Here is a 20,827-nt window from a genome sequence, read left to right on the forward strand (position 1 = left end):
ATAGCCATCAAGGTCTTTGTCTGCTGACATATCACTGCCCACACCCTGCATTGTGTGTAGATTACTAGCAGTTAGAGGAGAAGGCATTTCACAGCTGCACCATACATCTAAATGTGCCACCTCTCAGCCTTTCAACTGCCGGCTGTTTCAAAGCCACCACTGGGCTCAGCCAAATATAGAGTGCAATACCAACCCACTCCCCCTGTTCTCCACCTCCAACCATGTAACAATAAGCCAGAGGATTCAGTTACATCAACCAGGGCACTTCCCATAGGCCGAAGCTCTGCTCCTGCATGCAGAAGGAAAGGCATAATGCATTTAGTACAGTATGGTGCAAAGGGAGCAGCTCACACACAGCACTAAGTGACTGGAATGGAGCATCTGAGCCATGGAATGCTAATTCTTGCTGCAGGCTTGTAGCACACAGGAAGAAGGGTGTTAATGACATGCGTGATATCTCCTTACAAAACAAAGACTGCTGATGTGCAACCAAAAAAATACGGCTGTCCTGAGGACTTGTTTGAGCTGCCAAAGCATTAACAGCTTTTATGTGTGTCCTGTAAGATTTGCTCCTTCTTTCAAATTTGCCTTTATCCGTTTTCATTTTCTTTTCCCGTTTGTCTCTGCTGGTGTCAAATACCTGGGTGTTGTGACACAGCTGGGTGCAAGTTCAGCTGCTCTCTCCCTCTTAGGTTTCAGTTAACTGGGTTGCGACGTTCCAGTCATCCAGCAGAGGTTACCAAGGGATTGCATCTCGGCACATGAGGCAGATGACAGGTGGATTAAAAGGACCCGATCCCCTTGGATATTTTTTGTTTGTATCAGATCCTAATGTTAAAATTGATACAAAACATAAGGAACAAAAGGAGTTCTCCGGTCTGCATGGATGCAACGGTGCTATTACTTTATTGTCAGCAAAGCAGTAAAAGTCCCAGGATTCTGGTTGCCTTTTTTCATTCATTGCAGACTGTAATGGAAATACTTATATGACCTAAATTTGCTGGGCTCAGCATATCTACTGATTGCTGATGCAAGAGCTCAACAAAGCTAGGAAGCTAAGTCAGGAAGACCCTCAAACTCATAACCCTCTGCATACAGTATTATAATCTCTCTGGAACTACTTGGATTAAATCACGTCATGCCATCCTGTGTCTCTGAACTGTTGAAGCAAGCCCAGTTAGAAACTTTCCTAAGTGTCCCGCCGCCATATGTTTCCTTGAACAGTCTGAGCAAAAATAGTGTGAAAGTTCTCAGAGTAATTTGGGCTTAATTTAACACTGTTGCAAACAAGTTATCTGACAAGGTACTTGGCAACAACTTGTTGAGGGTGTGACCAGCCCCTTGGGTCCGATCCTAAAGCGGCAGATCAAAGTTGGCATGTGGGTGTAAAGTAGGGCGGTCGCGTGCGCCTTCTTGGCCCTCATCTAAATGTGTGGAGTGGTTGGGGGGGGCGAGTAGCAGAATGTCTGTAGCACCTTCTTCTGGCTGTCTGCATCTAAACACACACTAAAAGAAGCCCGCAGAGGGAGGCTGCCCAACACATACACACTCTGTGAGAAGCTGGACACATTTCAAGTGTGGAGAGGACCACCACGGTGCAGTGAACAGAAGTACCAGATCTTGACATAAAGACTTTTCACAGAGATGACAATGGAAGGGCCAGCTCACAATCAAGGGTAGGCTCAAGCGTATTAATGTTAACATTTATCACTGACAACATTTACTTTATGATTACTGAGGATTACGATTACTTTTGGTAATTTGATGTGATCTTTGCAAAAAAAAAAAATTCTTTGACAAAAAGTCCTAAATATTGTTATAGATGAGCATTTATCAGTGTGAAACCTTTACTTGTGTGGGAAACTTTGTGTTATCATTTTTTTTTTATGTTATCCTTATTTATGCTGATTACCAAAAGATTTTTGGCATCTGCTCTTTGTAAATTCCTTAATCGAAGACTGTAGACGTATATCTTGTAATGCATCCTGACATAGGGCCTTTTATTATTCATCTGTGACTGGTCATCAAGCTCAGACGCTCCTGGTGGACATGTTGATATGTTGTTTGTGGCTCAGCAAAGATCACTGATAGTTAAACAGGGTTTATAAATACCAACACTTTCTAATAAAACTGCAACACACACCATAATGTATTCTCCCTGGCGCTGAAGACTCTGACGCAAGATATGAGAGTGTTCGAATTAATGAGAACAGGGTATAGGTATGAATGTATTAGCGATAGAGAGAGGTGGAAATAAAGTGTTAAACTGAAAAAAAAAGATTTTTTTGAAGTGTAGGTGATAAAATTAATACATATCATGAAAAAAAAACATAAAACGATTCGAATTGCTAACTTCTTGAATTTTCAACAATACTTTCCTTTCCTTCTCGTGTCATTTCAGTTTAAGTGGAGGAGTGTGCACTGTCAGCGCTGGTGATCAGGATACACAGATACTGTATCAGATATCAAGATTAGATCATTCAGAGATATCAGATTTATCAAGATATCAACTGAGTGAAGTGTATCTATGACTTTCAGAATGAAGGTGACAAAATATAGAAATATAGAATATAAAATATAGAAATAACATCTAAGCTTGGTGGAAATAAGAATTGAAACTGTCTTATGATTCAATGTGTGACATATGCCCCACACGAAAGCAATATGGTGACATATCAGGGGGAGGAAGCTCCGGTGGACAACCTTTCCATACAGAAGCAGCATCCTTCCTCTGTTGCTATAGAAACAGAACCCACCATGGACACACAACACGTGTTTCAGTGAGCTTATCATAGCAATAATACAGTGTGTTATCCATTTTTGCGCTGTGAGTGTACACTTGATGCAGTATAACAGGGGTGAAGTTTACATAAGAACCATGCATAATGAAATTCCTCTAAAGACCTCAAAAACCATTATTAAACTTTTTTTTAATACTAAAACTGATCTTGAACCATCACAGAAAAAAACGAAAGAAAAAAAAAACCTTTGTTGAGCCAAGTATACATTCTTTTGTGCGCTAGAAAAATATGCCACTAAAATTCCAGTTAACACTACTGAGTGTTTATTTAGCACAGTGGACTTCAGGGACTGAACTGACAAAGGAAGCTTTTTGCATGTGAAAGAGCTAGATGAGATTTCCCATTGAGATGATGACAACCGATCCAATGATAACAATGAAAACTGCACAGCAGTGCTGCGATGCAAATATATATATATATATATATATATATATATATATATATATATATATATATATATATATATATATATATATATATATATAATGTTATGAAACGCATTCCACTGAAACTAAAGTAGTTAGGAATACTATTGTTATGTATGTATGTAGAGTTCATTATCTCTGTGTGTATAAAACAACACACAATGTTCAAATAAGCATGAAGTTAAAGCATAAAGGCATTATAAGAATCATCTGCTTGTCTCAGTAATAGTATATAACTTTTTTTCATTGTGTAATTATTTATTGAACAAAAATAATGAAGCAAAAAAAACAAACAAACATGTGGGCAATACTAAGTACCCCAGGATTCAAAAGCTTGTAAATACACCTTCAGCAGCAATACCTTAAAAAGTAAGTATTTCCTGTATGACTTTGTCAGTCTCTCACATCACTATAAAGAAATATATATATATTTAGCCCTTGATTAATTGATCATCAACAGGCTCTATAGCTGTCTCAAGAGCCAGTTCCAAGAGGGAAAGACATAATCAATAATCATAGAGAAGCAATTGTTGTTCAATTGTTGAATTCAACATTCCAGAGAGAGAAACATTTATCAGTTTATTATACAGTTGCCAATCTTCCCTAGAGTAGATGTCCCAGCACATTCAGACCATCAGAGTGTGAAATGTTTAAAGTAATACCAAAAATCCAAGAGCTACATTTCAGACCCTTCAGGACTCACTGAATGTTAAAGTCCATGGTAGCACAATTAGAAGAAGACTGAACAAGTACGGTTTGCATAGGAGTAGTTGTTGTATAGTTGCAACAAATACAATATTCCCAGGAGAAAGCCTCTTCTCTCTAAACAAAACATGGAACTACATGACAGATGTTTGTAAAACTGCATCTGAACAAACTACAAGGCTTCTGGAACAATTTCTTATGTACAGATGAGACCAAAGTGGAGTTGTTTTGCATTAATACCTAGTACCATGCCAAACAGCATTTCAGTTGAAACACCTCATACCCACAGTCAGGAATAGCAGTGGAGGGGTGATCATTTGGGATTTGCAGCCACAGGACCTGGGCATCTTGCAGCCATTGAGTTGACCATGAACTCCTCTGTATTGCAAAATATTTTAGAGGCAAATGTGAGGCCATCTGTCTGACAGTTAAAACTTGGTCAAAATTGGGTCATGCAACAGGACAATGATCTGAAGCACACCAGTAAATCTACTTCCAGATGGTTGAAATACAAAAGGATTTTGGGATGGACTAGTCAAAGTCCACCTCAAATAAATTAAAATGCTGGCAGGACATTAAGAGAGCTGTGCATAAGCGAATGCTCAAAAACCTCAATGAACTGAAGAAGAATGGTCCAAAATTTGTCCACAATGATGTGAGAGACTGACATACAAAAAATTATGACCTCAAGGTATCGCTGCTAAATGTAGATCTACAAGCTATTGAATGATGGGGGTACTTAGCATTGCCCAAATAATTATTTCTTCTTGGACTTTTTTGTTAAATAAGTAATGACACAATGAATAGGAGGTTATATGCTGTTGTTTGTTTGGGGTTGTATTTATCCAATGCTAAAACCCGCTTTGATCAGATGATTTTTATGATGTTGTTACACATACGCAAAAAAACAAACAAAAAACTATAGAATAAAAATACTAACTTTTACATGACTGCATGCCATTATCCCAGTATAAGTACAAGTCAGGTATTTGGACAGTGACACTATTTGTGTACGCCACCAAAATGAAATTGAAATGAAGTGTTCAATAAATAATGGAAGTGCAGAACTTCAATGTAATTTAAAAGGCTTAATAGAGATATTAGTTCTCATCTGCTAAGTGGAAGGCCTGGACTTAAATCCCAACCCATGCCAAAACTCAACCACTGGATGTAGGGCTGGATCAGGGTTCTAAGCCTGGGTAGATTGGAAGGATTGTGGCAGAAATGACATAGATCATAAAACCTGTGCCAAGGTGACTGTGTAGGTTGGGCTGTCTGCTGCAGTGGACCGGTAATGGAAGCAATTAAAAGAACAACATCATTACTTTAATTGTTTAGGAATTATAGCCATTTTTTACAAAGTCCTTCCATTTTTTACAGTCTTAACATAACTTGCAAGTGACAGATAAGCAGTTTAAAAGACAAGTGTTGCCTGTTTCCTTGTTAATTCATGACTAATCAATTAGATAAAATTATTTCCTTGATGTTTTTTTTTTTTTGGATTTGGTAGCTATTCACAGAAACTCCTAATATGTGGTTTAAAGATTGCTGGTGCAAGTAAAGGTGTCCATGTTTGGACTGAAAAAAAAAAACAGACCAGTTGCAGATCCTTTTGGAGTGGCTTCTGGATCGGCTTCTGGATCCTTCGTGATCAATTATAGTGATTTGGATCATTTTAGGGACTCGGTTCTTTAAGTCTCGTTCATCAAAATAAACAAATCTTTTTTTAAATCATTTAGTTCATTTCATTCTTTTAATCAGATAAAATGTTAAATGTTACATTTTCAATAAACAGACCCCCAACAGTTCTACATACACTAATTTTGGCTATAGTTCAGGTAATTAAAATATTCCAATGCAGCTTAGCACATATTATGATAAACAGAATAACCAGCTAACCTCTCATATCTTCTGGTCCGAATCGTTCATTCCTTTATGCTACTAGTGTCTTTGAGAGTCACGTGACAAAAGAATGAATAATCTGTATGAGAAAAACTGCTCAATCTGTTTCCTGTGCAATGCACTGCATAGCATCTATGAGAGTCACATACTTCCATACATAACATCTAAACAAATCATGAACTTCCTGGAGAGGATGGATGCATCATTCTCAAAGGCCACACAGGAGTCAAGAACAGAATAGAATTATCTAGAAAACTGGAGTTCAGTTCTGGAAAAAGAATTCTGGAACTCAGAATGACTTGTAGCAAAACGATAGAAAGAGAAGAGTTGGGACAAGGCAAGGAAGAGTGCATGATCCAAAAGAATACTGTACTATGGAGGAGGCAGTGTTGTGGCAGTTATGGGCATATACGGTATGAATGCAAATGGAACTGGGTAACTGGTGTTTGTTGATAATGTGATGACTGATTAAAGTAGCAGGATGAATTCTAAAGTTATAGAGAGTTAAATGCTAAACTTTCTGTGCAGATTTAATCAAATACCGTATAAACTTAAAAGCATAATGCTTCTCACCGCAACTGGGTAATAACTTAAAACATACTGTGAAAGCAACAGTATATCGTAGGAAAGCTTAATGCAAAGCAATAAAATATTCTTAAATTGCTGAGTCAGTCACGTGATCTCAACCTGATTAAGCATACTTTTCACTTTTTTAAGACAAAGCTAAGGGCAGAAAGACCTACAAATATGTCAATGTAAGAAAATTGTAAAGCGCCTTTTAACTAATGGGGAATTAATGGCTTTAATTCCCAAGGAGAAAAACATTAGCCATGAGCACATGTAAGTTAGATGAATGGAATCAGTTACATTAAATCCGTGAACCATTACAGCACCTGATGGCATAAAGATATTAATGACCATTTTGGAACAGATGTCTAGACTGACAGGTGTTTAATGAGGCAATACAATACAGACCATTTAAAGAAGCAACATATGATAGTAAAATTATTTATAAAACAATACATTATTTTTGAAATATTTGACTTGACGTGGACTCACCCGATATACATTTGTGTTACACTTATTTTATTACATGCAAAAATCATTTAAGTAGAATATCAGGATTTATTAAAAGACTGCTCTTTAATGTCAGTTTTCTTATTCTTCGTGCACACATACTGTACGTATAGACATTGTGAAAATGTTGGTGTCTTCAGTCAGTCAGTGGCATGAACACGACAGGATGAACATGTACATGCCTGTTTTAAAACATTACATGGCTGGATACTGCTGAGATAATCCAGTGAAAAGTGATCCTCTCCCCACAGTTCCCCGCAGCTTAATGTTATGGTCACAATTCACTTTAAATATTATGAGTTTAGCCTGTCGGTGAGTTCCGCTGGGTAGACTTTAAATACTACAATATTCTTAATAATTTCTGCTAGACCAGAGCATGCCTACAATATACCCAGCAAAAATATTTAGCTTCATAAAATCTTTGCCAAATTCCATAAAAGTACATTATGTTACTCAGGCAGTAGAGAAAAAAAAGTGTAGCTGGATGAGTCTACCATCACACAAACACTGTGAATGTGTATGCTGTGGAAAAGAAGAAGGTAGAGAAGCAGAATCTGTCTCTTTAAGAACTGGTCCTTGGGCAGGTTGTGGTGTTGAGTAAGGAGGTGGATCCCTGCCTGTCTTTATTCTGCCTGATTCTCCCAACAAGCATTCCTATCAACAATCCCTGCCTCACTACTAGCTTGCTTCTCTGCCAATGTTTGTGAGAATAATTGATTGAGTTGTGTTGGGTTTACTTTCAAGTATTGTTTACTTGGTTTGAGTGTGTTTGTGCATGCATGCATGACTTTATCATCACCTGAAGACTCCTGCACTTTTCTGAGCCAACCTTCTCAAGCCAGGTGTGTAACATCTGCATTATCAGTGAGTGTATTATTGAGCTTTTTTTTTTTTCACTGAGAAGAAAAATCTGTGCCTCTACTCATGTATATTTCTTTATGTAATTTATAAGGGTTGTGTAGAGATATAAAAAAGGAGAGATAGGAGACATGGACATGTGGTGTGCTCTCACAGCATCTTGCTTCTATTTTCAGTGATACTGTAGATTTTGCCTTTTTTTGCTGGCTGCTGTTTGAGATAAGTAAATATGATTCACATGATTTTTTTGGACTGTTCTTGTTCTTAATATTTATTATTCTTAAAAACGCCATGCTCTCGAACAAAAAAATTTTTGTAATCTTTTTCAGCTCCAAACATAGATAGATAGATAGATAGATAGATAGATAGATAGATAACATTTTAATTGTGACAATTAAAGTGTTTTGTTTCCTATGAATCTTTGAGAGGTCTAAAATTATGTCATAAATAAGTTCTATATCTGGGTTGATGGATGGATGGATAGACAGACAGACAGATAGATATGGCAGCAGCAGCTCCTACTCACACCTTGGCTGGTTCTTTGAAGCTGACTACTGACATTAATTACCAAATTAATGAGTGTTTAATTAGACATTCCTTGAAGTGTCAGAGCTAATTTCAAGATAAGTTTGAAGTTGATAATTAAATGTGTTTCAGTAGAAATATACAGTATAGCAATATAGTATTATAAAAGAGTTTAACAGAATACATTTCTGATTAGATTCCTGATATCCAGCAGCAATAGAGACAGTAAAACACAGACAGATCTCTAGCAGTGAATACACACTGCATATCTTACATATAGTCAGTATACACAGGGAAATGGGAAAACTGACCAAAAGTCATTAGTACACTCCTAAGAACAAAAAAATCATAAAACCTATCAATAAAAAAAAATACATATTAAGCATATAAGTCACAAGCAATAATAATTAGAAGGAAAAATGCATAAGTGAAATAAAGTGAAATTCAGTGCGACCTTGATGTGCAATTGTATGTGTGACAAAGTGTTAAATTTTTGCAAATTCATTCAGAAATGTGCCAAATGCAAAGTAGACAGAGAAATCAGTACTAAACAGTTCCTCCAGCTGCTAATGGTGATGTTCTCAGCTGGATGATGATTACACTACCCGAATACATGGAGGTGAAATCCCCATATGGGCTTTAATAATAAAAAGGAAAAAAAAGTGAAAAACAGCCAAAATAAATACTCTCACTTCTTTTTTAGCATGCTGTTAACAAACACATGATGATTAAACACAAGTAAAAATACCCGCTCAGAATAATCAATGGCTGAGTGACTGAACTGTGAGAATGACTTGAACAGATAAATATAGCATGTTTATTTTTACTATGCAGGTGCAAGGATAAAAGATAGAGCAGCAAGTTTAACTGATAATTGACTTGGCATCCCACGGGATCAAGGATAACAAATAGTGACTGTCAAATGTAACTGAGAAAGCTTTCAGTTAGAGATTTAAATCCGCTTACTGCTTTTATATTTAGAGCACTTGTTGTTATTAGCAGCTTCATTAATGTAAGAGGTAAACAACCAAAATGATTTTCTGTTCTGAAAGAATGGTCAGTGCAAAACAAGAACTGAGTGTCTTGACAAATAATTTACCCTTTTATTCTCTATGAGCTCCAAAGGCTGGGAAGGTAAACTTGCTATTTCTTTGCGGTAAAGGAAAGGAGTATCATCCGAATGAGAAATTTAGAGATTTGAGGTCATTTTCAGATAATGAAAATTTTAATTGCAATCACAGGCTTGCCAATCTTGTTGCGTTTGCTCCTATGAATATTATTTTTTTTGAACCGCAGCTTGGAAGCTAAAAACATAATGAGTATTGCAGCATAAAGGTGCACAATAGTGCAAATCTCTGTACAAAAGACATTTCCTGTATTTGTAGTTGTGTCAATATGCTACAAGAAGAAGCATGATGTTGTTTTAAATGTCCACCATAAAAGATTCACAGAGTTGCCTGAATTATTAAGAGAGTGTCTGTTAACTGATCTGTGGTCAGGTTTCCCCACTATTCGATTTTACAAAGATTGCAAAGTTTAGTCAGTGAAAAAGAACTCCAAACGAAAGACTATTAGTTTTGTTACAGATGCAAGCACTCATTCCTTTCACTAAGTATTTCAGGACAAAGCCCTTTTTTTTTCACGGACCTACTAAAACCCGTGCTGAGTCATTTACTGTACATAGAACATATGAAAAATGTAAAGGTATGGTTTTAAATCGCCTAAAGGCGAGTCCCATTTTTATCTGTTGGGATTTAATCCTTTGGAGTCATGCAGTCCCTGGTATATTTGCTTAAGAAACCTAGAACAAATTTAACAGGTAGTGACATATTTACCACACCATTTAATTTTGTAGCTTTATGTAAGCTGTCATTGAAATGCCTTTTTTAAAATTACAAATAGCAAATTGGGTATAAATGCTAAGATTTTTTTCACGTTTTGTTGAAAAATAAACCACAGATTAGACCTGATCAACTGATCAATAAATCATAACACTGCCAACCTCCAGAGGTTCATACCGTGGACACCATGCATGATGGGTGCATCGCTTTATCTACTTCCTTTTTTACCTCGAGACACCCATTGCTCTCGCAGTATCTGCAAAAAAAAAAATATTTTTATGCCGTCTTGTAACTGGATGCCTTTTTTCTGATTAGCCTAAAGATGTCTCTTATCACCACACAGCTGTTTAGTCCCAATCCTGCGAATTCTCATCACATTGTTTGTGTAAGGAAATAATAAACATAGCTATGATTTCTACTGTATTTTATTTTACTGCAACTTTACCAAGTTTAATTAGTCTCTGATCATGGGCATTTATAATTCTTTTTTCAGACGTTGACAGTTTATAATAGAATTCCAATAATTTTAATGTTTTCTTTTATTGATCCAGACCAAGAATTTTTAAGACCGATTTTTGAGCCAGGCACTTGATTGTTTTGTTGTTTCCGATTGTATTTTCCAAAATTTTAACCAAAGAAATCATTTTCTTTTTTCAGGTTGCATTGCATCATGATACAGAGAGTTACTCTGACTTTGCTTCTCTGTTGTAGTTGTGGTTGGCTCATCTCAACCTGTGAAGGCCAAGGTAAATATATCTGTCTGACTATGAAAACACCCCAGCACCAGCAGCAAGATAACCTAATACTGAGATTATACAACATGGCTGGTACCGAATAAAAGTAATGAGTTATGGGAGAGCTCGAATTCACAAAAGTATTGCACTGCTGCATTCATTATCAAGCGAATTCCAAAAGACTATCTGTCTTGTCAAAAATCTCTTATATAAGATGCAAGTATGTGCCTACACCAGGTATTTATTGCTTCAGTATGCTAATGCCTATGCCACTGACATAAAACATGATGTACAACTTTCATAAAAAGTATAATGTAAAACAGTATCCAAAGTCTAAAAAAGGTAGGGGGGGTCATGCAGTGTAGATTCCCTTGTGGTTGATACATCATGTTGCTATAATTTTTTTTTGGACAGAGAAGCTTATTATTATTATTATTATTATTATTATTATTATTATTATTATTATATAAATTGTGCAACGTGTCTAGGGACTACGAGGTAAAACCAAAACATTTTGAAAAGCTCTAACTGATTTTAGGCTAAACCTTTTAACAGCAAATTGGAGCCAGGGGATAACTTGCTAAATCTGTACTGGCTAAATGTTTTTCTAGGGGCAGAAACAGCCAAGTAGATGCTGGGATTGAATGATCCTTAATTTCACAGGGATCAGGTAACAACTCCCTCATCCCCTTCAGATGTTAAGAGCCGAGCTTCTTCCTTCCACCCAGCCTACAGTCTTCAAGCTTAAGCACATGCACACACTTCAAGGCACGTGGAGTGGCAGCAGGCGTATGGCCCTTCAAAGGTTTGAAATGAAGGAAACCAAACCTGCATGTTTCACTGGCACCAGGGTGCTGGCCACGGCCACAGGGGTGCAGGAGACCTGGGATAGAGTTTCATGGCCAGAGTAAATTTAGCTCCTTGTGGTTTGAACTTGAAGCCTACGGACTAGATCTGCTGAGTGACATCCCTCCAGAGGCGAGTGGTTGAGACTACATCCCTTAGGAGTAAGAGTGAGAAGGATAGACAGAGAGAGTCACATCACCTGTTTTTCACTCATCACGTGCACCTTTACAGCGCTGTTCCAACAACCTGAAACAATTGTTAGTAATTGAATGAATTATTATGGATTATGGGAGCGGAATTGCTTCAGTAAAGGTCAAATATGAATTTGTATAGTTTTTTGAAATGTAAATAACTTTCAGGTATACAGACTCAGGTATACAAATTATCTTGTGGGGCCAAGTGCTTTTTCATTCAAACTCTGTGTGAACTGGCAGCTTATTGGTTCAGTTGGCTTTAGTGTTGATGGCTGCTTGCAGAAATTTGTGCCAAGGCCCACTATGGGACTGGGCCAAGATGGTTTCCCTGACTCATGTGGTTTGTTTGGAGCTTATCTACAATGAAAGGCAGATACTGAAGCCTTCAAAACAGGACCTTTTAGGGTCTTGACTACAACTATTTGCACATACATTGCATTACCTTCAATCAGATTATTACTAGGATTTATTTACTACTCAATCATTTGGTACTCAAATGGATACCAATAATAACGTAACACTCTTAAGCATTAAAAGTATGAAAAACAGCCACACTATTAAATAATAAAAAGTGCAGTTTGACATTTCAGGCTGTTTAACTCTTAAATGTTGCTGTAACTTCATTTAGAACTAATCCATGGCTTTCCCAGCTGTCTCTATTTAAGAGATTACTTGTTCTATTGTTGCTCTGGATTGCTCCAAACACTCTCAGGTAACTGTTAGTACTTTTCAGCTGTTGCACTGATGGCCCAAAAAAGCCAGGTGTGCATTGTTTAGGGTTCACTACGCTCCCATGAACACAGATTTTACAGAGAGTCAGTTTTAATGGAAACTGTATGTCATAACAGCCTGACTAAATCAATGTCAGTTCACATGCCAGTGGCATGGCATTTTGTCCCCTATTTTTTATATATAGAAATATATAGACGTATCAAAGTTTTTGCTGTCTATATAGTATATATGTCTGTCAATATATAAAATCTGTGATGACACAAAAAAAAGTTGATGTATAACACACATTACAATAACAGACATTGTAATGACTTCTTTGTCAGGATAAATATTATATTTCATATATTCATAACATCCTGAGCAGACTGAAAGAATGTCAGGAAACAATCTGGGGGCTGGAACGTAAGCAGTAGTGAATTCCAGTGGTGTTGAAACAAAGCTCTTACAGGCAGCAGCTTGAAAACATTCCTGTCCTACTGGAGCGCATGCTCCTCTCATACTCTTCACCACAAATACAAACCCTCTAGTACAGTATGCATGCATGCATACACACACACACACACATCACACGCACCCGCATGAGCACGCACACAAACATAGTAACATAGTTAGTGGTGTATATTTGATTATATCCAAGATGGGACATAACTTATATGCAAATAAGAACATAAATGGCCATAATTTCCCATAATCTAATTTGTAGAAACAGTGGAAATATTCCAAAAATATAAAAATTAGGAAACTACAAGAAAAAGATTGTGAACTAATTTCCACTTCTCCAATTAAATATAAATCAAAATCTATTAACATGCCCAAATATCAAAAATAGAAACTGTGTACTATAACTGTATAATTATGCCTGAAATGTGAAATAAATATATGCTGACCTACTACTTCACACAAAGCAATCATTACTGCGAAAAGAAACAAAACTAATTAGTTGTTTATGCCCTCTGAGAGACCTTCAAAAAATATCACTCTCTGGCAGCTTGTCAAAACAAATTAACCACCCAGCAGACCACAGCTGTCTAAGGGTGTAGCCTCATGGCTCGCCAGCTGTTCTGTTACTACCGAGTCATTATGGAAGTGCAACATAAACTGTTGAAAAGGAACACCATGTCTGCTGCTAGTTACACATACTGCCAGGTCAGAGTTCAACACACTAGAATTAGGATCCTCCAGCACTGTTATGTTAAGCCTATCAGCCCAGCTTTATAATAGTGCCATATAACTGAATAATATAATATCATGGGCACAAAGTAACAGACCTTGAACCTTTATCCCTTCTTTAGATATTTTCAAGTGCAACCTGTAAGAAAATGTTTCAGTTAGCTCAAAAGTGTTTTAGTGAACAATTAATTAATGTTGTTTTCTTTTTCGACAGAGTTGGTACCACCAACTACTACTGCAAACTGCTCCTGTACACTTGGTCATGGGAAGTGTGCTGAGGATGGCAACTGCAGGTAACATTAGCTGTCATGACTGAAAACTATTTTAAATGTATAGTGAAAACCAACATAGGTGTAACATAATCAAATGACAAATGTTGCATATTGCTGTATGTATGAGCACTAAACAGCATCGTCATTTATTATTATTTCTAGAAATAAGTAAGGCATCCTTATGAACTCAACACATTGATAACTCTAGTTGGAAGCATGTTTTTTGGGGCTCTGAATTACTGCCAAGTGAGTTGTGAAACACCTGCTGTAAGTTGTGAAAACCCTGAAGAATTTTGCCCCATTCTTCTTTACTACATTGCTTGAGTTCATTGAGGTTTTTGACCTAAAAAAATACTAAGTACCCCTGTACTGCTTCAACAGGGTTTAAGAGGGTAAGTTGCAGACAGGTGCTGCTAATCACCAGCCCTTGATTTACTAATTGTGGTCAATGGTCATTTCATTGACAGTTGCCAATCTTCCCTGGAGGACGTCCCAACACATTCACCCCAAGTTCAGACCATAAAATGCTCAAGGAAATACAAAGGAAAATAGAACTACATCTCCATGCCAGAGGCGAATGTGAAATCATCGTTCCAACAGCTTAAACTTGGACATGCAATAGGATCAATGATTCAAAGCCCACCAGAATGGCCTAGTCAAAGTCCAGACCTCAACCCAATTCAATGCTGTGGTGAGACCTTAAGAGAGTGTAGCAATGTTGTAGAGAAGAATGGGCCCAAAATTCATCCACAGCAATGAGAGAGACTGATAAAGTCATATAGGAAAAGATTACTTTATGGTATTGCTGATGAAGGTGGATCTACAAGCTATTGAATCATGGGGGTACTCAGTATTGCCCACATGGTTCATTTTTGTTAAATAAATAATAGTACTGTGAAAAAATATATGTAGTGTGTCTGAAGTTGTATTTGTCTAAAATTAAAATCATATGATTTTTATAATATATATAAAAAATATATAGAATTCAAAAAGGTCGTATTACCTTTTACGCATGACTGTATGGTTTTAAGGACCTCTATGCTCAGAGTGATGAGTGGCTCATCAGTCACTTTCCATTACCCAATGCAATTTTAATTCATCTCTGCCAGCAGCCTGCTCTACTTGTAGAGAAACCAGCCACCCCATCTTGCAGAAACCATTATACGACCAAAAGTATGCGGCCACCTTACCATCACACCCAGCGTGAATCTTTCTCCAAATTTTTGCCACACTTTTTTTTGGGAGAATGTAGTTGACTAGGATGCTGCAACACCTTCACTGTAACTAAAGGCCCCAAAACATCACTGGAACCTCACTGGAACTAACCTGTTCCAGCATGAATGTGAACATACAAAGACAGCCTAGAGCTCTAACCCCACCCTTTCTAGAAATAAATTGGAACGCTGACCTGACCTTCTCATAGTCATCTGTATCCAAATTTACTTGTCCTATTGTAATTGGATGGGCACAAATAGTCACATCAACACTCTAATCTAATGGAAAGCCTTTTCAATAATGTGGATGCTGATGGAGGACCAACTCTGGTACAGGATGTTTAACAAACAAATAGCAATGTGATGGTCAGGTGTCCATGCACTTTGCAGAATGTCGCAGTACAACATTTGTTCCCATTTCATTAATTTAATTAACATACTTAAATTAAATTTAATATAAAGAAATGATGGTGGCTCAAGACTTTTGCACAGTACTGTATATCAGACACAGGTGGCATAAAATCACTGTTTTTTTAAGGAAAGCTGTTCTCTATAATGTACAATGTGTACAGCCATGAATAAATGGGGCAATTTTGAATGTGTAGGATTTACCAGCATCCACTGTTTATACTTGTGCAGTGTGTACATTTGATAAACGGCAATTTACCATCATGTACAGTACTGGTGGTTTTTGTATGTAGAATACCTTGGAATATCTTCCATTTATTATGTATAAATGATGTATGACGTAGTATTCACAAAAAAGAGAAAAAAATACATATAACATATGGCATGTGGTAAGGTGGCAATCGTGAACCAGGGCACCCTGTTGCAGTGGGCACTGCAGGAATAGGGTCAACAGTATGTTCTGGCACTGTCAGAGTGGTCCACCAGCTGCTCACCAAACCTTCCCCTCTCCCACTTCTTCAAGCAAGAGCTGTTTCTCCAGGATACAGCCACTCACACACACTGCTTGGTTTCACTCTGGACCCAGAAAAAGCTCCCTAATATGGGGCAGATCACACAATTCAACTGTCTGAAGACTTTCCTAAGAATTTCCCAACATATGTAAGGCATGTTATTATAATTTTTAAATTGTTAAATTATAATTATTTTGGGTACCAACAGTGTCCTATAATCAAACAATGTAAAATATGTGCTAAACAAGATAAAAAAAAATCTAGTGTTTAGATTCTAATAGAACTCGAATCTTAGCTGAGGTGAGGCCACGTTTGAGTTAGTTTGACCTTAGGTATAGGGTTGTCTATGAAAAATAAGACTTAAAAATTGCAGCTGATTTTGTTTTGTGAAATCGTTGTGCAGATGTGATCCAGGCTGGGGAGGTCCCTTTTGTGAGGACTGTGTGCGGATGCCCGGCTGTGTCCATGGTTCCTGTCACCAGCCATGGCAGTGCACATGTTTAGAAGGCTGGACAGGCCGTTTCTGTGATAAAGGTAACGCTTTCTGGTTAACCGGAACACCATGAAACCTACACTAATCAGCCATAACATTAAAACTAACTGCATAATATTGAGAGTTGCCCCTTGTGCTGCTTAAACAGCTCTGTGGAGATAGGGCCTCCGTGTACTAACCACTGCATAATGGGACCAGTGGTTACAAAACGAGACCAGTCATTGTGGTGATACAATTTGGTCATTGCTTAGATCCTTATTTTCGCCTATTTTTCCTGCTTCCAACACAACAACTTTGAGAATTCGACTGTTCTCATCCTCATACATATACATGTATATCCTACCCCTTGACTGATGCCATTGTAATCACATGATCACATGATAATTCACTGTCAGTGGTGTTCATTTTAAACTTATTCATTTATTTCTTTGCTTATCCAGATATTAATGTGTGTCAAAATGAGAAGCCATGTCAAAATGGAGCCACTTGCTTTCTAAATGATGCAGGAGAGTACAACTGTTTATGTCCCGAAGGGTTCCATGGAAAGAATTGTGAGCTAAAGACTGGTCCATGCCATAAAATCAAGTGAGTGTTATTTAGTTTTTATAATCATTAGAATATTTCCACATTTCTTTTTTTTTTCTTCTTTTTTTTCTTTTGCAGCTGGAAGCTGATCAGTTTTTATTGAATTTCATATTTTACAGAGCATTTATGGTATGTATTAAAACCATAAATGAGTTCAGCATTAAATTACTGCATTATGCTATCGATTAAAATAAAATATGAATTAATCGGTGAATTTTGAACACATACTTTAAGTCTGTATTTAAAAGCATTTTTTGTCCCAGATTTATTGCTGCATCAGCCCAGAATTAGCTACATACACTGGCATGAGCTACGCAACAGCCTGGTCAATTTGATGCCTCTGGAGAGCAATCATGTAATTCAATGGGCTCATTACTGGCCCTGTAAGAGCTTGCTAATACTACCAGACTGCAGTCATGCTCCTACTGTTCTCCCAGAGTGCACTAAAACTCACACATCAAGTGGTTTCCAGGGAAACCACAGCAGCGAAAAAAGCGAGGCATTGTGTAGTGTAGATATTTCACACTGCAAAACTGGAATGCAATATTCCTAAATTATTAACCCAGTTGTGAACGATCATAAATCATAGTAGTTATTTACATTACTCATTTTATTTCTCCAAGTTTTTAAACCTAGACTGGGGAGGCGTTTAAAGATTTGTAATTATTTTTGCTCTATTGTGGTGTATCTTAGGTCCCCCTGTAAGAATGGTGGCTTATGTGAGGATCTAGGTGGCTTTGCACCTGAACTGTCTTGTCGATGCCTAGTTGGCTTTACAGGACCTCGCTGTGAGACCAACATGGATGATTGCCTAATGCGCCCCTGTGCGAACGGTGCCACTTGTGTGGATGGGGTGAACCGCTTTTCGTGCCTTTGCCCTGCTGGCTTTACAGGCCGTTTCTGCACTGTCAACCTGGATGACTGCGCCAGTCAACCCTGCCTCAATGGAGGCCGCTGTATAGACCGTGTCAGCAACTTTCACTGCCTTTGTCCTGCTGGATACGCTGGTCGAACTTGTGAGCTTCCACTGGGGGAAGGGGGGCTCCAAACCCAAGCACCACACAGGGACTCCTTGGGCTGGGGAGGAGGCGGGCTCCCAGAAATCTCTAAACAACCCCACATTACTCCAAATAAACCACACACCTACACCTCAGGAAACTACTCCCATGGGTTTACAACTAGTGGGGATAAAGGGCATTTGCTGAAGATTTCTGTAAAGGAAGTAGTGACTCAGAATGCAACAGCAGGGCTCTCAGAGGAACATTTTATAATCCTGCTGGTATTAGGAGGCCTGACTCTGGCTGTAGTGGCACTTACAGCTGGCCTGGTGCTACGAGGACACTGGCAAAATATCTGTGACTGCAGTCAGTGTGAAGCACCAACTTCCAGACAACATTCATTCCAGCGAAGTCGCATGCACCAGCGCCACTTAGCTGCCAACCAGCAGGACTGCAAGATCAGCTTCCTAGACTCATCTGCTCTACCTGATCTGGACAAGAAAAGACTAAACACAGAGGTCATATGAAGATGCAGGTGAAACCCACTGATTGACTGCTCATAATGAAACTGGGTCATGTTTTATGAAAAAGCGTCTTTTTTGCCTATGACCTTAGTGACCAAGTCACAATAGCTGTCGTTCAAGATGAGAAGGAGTCGATTAAAGTGCAGTAAACTGAAACAATAAGGAACAGTCCTTAAGGGAGCATCAGCGAAAAGCACTCCAGAGAAGAAAAAAGAGCACTTGACTAACCATCATGGACTAAATGATGCCAAGATGGAGCACAGAGCACTGGAAATTAATTAGGACAAAAATGTATAGAAAGCACAATAGGAATGTTTTATTAGGACAGTCTTCAGAAGGACTGCAGTGAAGAAAAGTACTGTATCATTCCTATCTTATACAAAAAGACCTTTTTACATCCTACATAAACAAAAAGATTTTGCTCTTACACCTACGGGTGTTTTCGCACTTGGTCCATTTCAGTGCCCCAAGTATCATTAGAACAACTACGTTTTTTTGTGTATGTGTGAACATAACAAATTAACTCCTCTAAAGTGACCCGCAAGTGGACTATATTCAAATTATCTTCAAAGGTGATTTGAATACAATTTATTTGTGGTTCATTTTATGATCTATTTGATTTGTGCATTATGAAAACAAAACGGTCTTAGTCTGCTTCACATTTTGTGTTTGCATTTGACTATTCGGTCTACCCTGATTCAACAATCACATATGTTACAGAACAATACAGGAACTATTAATGTAGACCTCTTACAGTCTTCAAATGTAGAGGTTTTATATATGGAGACAGTTGCCTTGTAAATGTTAAGATTTGTGTTTTTTTATATATGTGTATAATGAGATTTTTGTACAATTGTTGGGAGATCTATAGGGCTTGGAAACACTAAATTAGACAGGAATATGCATTGCCCCCACTATTCAAGTGAGTAAGACCTTGTTAAGGGGACTCAATAGTAAAATAATAGTAAGGGACTCTGTAGGGGCCCTATAGCACAGTATTCTTGTTTGTTTATTTAGGTATTTTGCCCATTTGATCTGACCGAGAGAAAGATCTACTCTACTGGATTATAAATTAATTTGCATAATATGCAAACAGACCATTGCACCTCTAGACCTCTAGACAGAATATTGACATTTCCAAACTATATGACCACCACTTGCCTGTTAATCCTACGCAACAGCCTGGTCAATTTAATGCCTCTGGAGAGCAATCATGTAATTCAATGGGCTCATTACTGGCGAGAGCTTCCTAATACTACCAGACTTAGCAAGCTTGGTTAGCATGGTTAGCATGAATAACTCATAAAGGTCGATTCATTTTCATTAAACTTGAAAGTCTGTAGCAAATTATGTTAGCAGTATTTTGCCAAGTATGGGCATTACTGAAAAATTCAAATAACTGCTTCTTAACAACTGCTTGTTGAAGCAAGTTGATGATTAGCATGATGCGTCTTCGTGCTCGTCTCTAAGGTTGTCAGGGATTATGTGACAATAAAAAAAAAAATGACTGAGTTCAGTCTAAATGGAAGTTTAGCTGCCTTTTAACAGGGCTACCATTTTCCATTGTTCAAGTTATGCAATCAGATTTGCAGTCAGTATCTCTAGATTTAGTAAAAAAATTGCTTAAATTTCTACGTTATTTTTTAAATGAATCAACATCTGGTTAGTTTTGTTCAAATAACAGGCAGATTAAGCTGTACAAAAAATCCAGAGGAATTTCGACATTCAGATTATTAAACTTTGGATCAAAGATGCCAAAAGCAAAGGCCATATCTATGCAGTTCTTAGCGTTCTTGCATAAACCATGTATTATTTGACACCACATCCAAAGGGTGCTCAAGTTGTTTCTTCATATGACCACAATGTGGTCTTACAAACATGCATGTAACTTATCATAACTTAACTTGCCTAAACTTACAGCTTTTTTACCTTTTGAATTCCTGGAAGATGATGGACTCAATGTATGTACAATTTTTCTTGCCACCTTGTTAAATTATTTGCCATTCTAAAT

General features: G+C 37.6%; 1 protein-coding gene across 1 annotated transcript; it reads left to right on the top strand.

The window, feature by feature from the left end:
• The first annotated feature begins 1,598 nt into the window (after positions 1–1,598).
• On the top strand, positions 1,599–19,355 carry dlk2 (delta-like 2 homolog (Drosophila)). Its single transcript, XM_053502663.1, has 6 exons — positions 1,599–1,676; positions 10,792–10,880; positions 14,025–14,103; positions 16,620–16,750; positions 17,150–17,294; positions 17,988–19,355. The coding sequence occupies exons 1-6, from the start codon at positions 1,645–1,647 to the stop codon at positions 18,817–18,819; spliced, it is 1,308 nt and encodes a 435-aa protein (XP_053358638.1). The 5' UTR covers positions 1,599–1,644; the 3' UTR covers positions 18,820–19,355.
• The last annotated feature ends 1,472 nt before the right edge of the window (positions 19,356–20,827 follow it).

Source organism: Clarias gariepinus, chromosome 8 (assembly GCF_024256425.1).
Source record: "Clarias gariepinus isolate MV-2021 ecotype Netherlands chromosome 8, CGAR_prim_01v2, whole genome shotgun sequence".
Classification (NCBI taxonomy): domain Eukaryota; kingdom Metazoa; phylum Chordata; class Actinopteri; order Siluriformes; family Clariidae; genus Clarias; species Clarias gariepinus.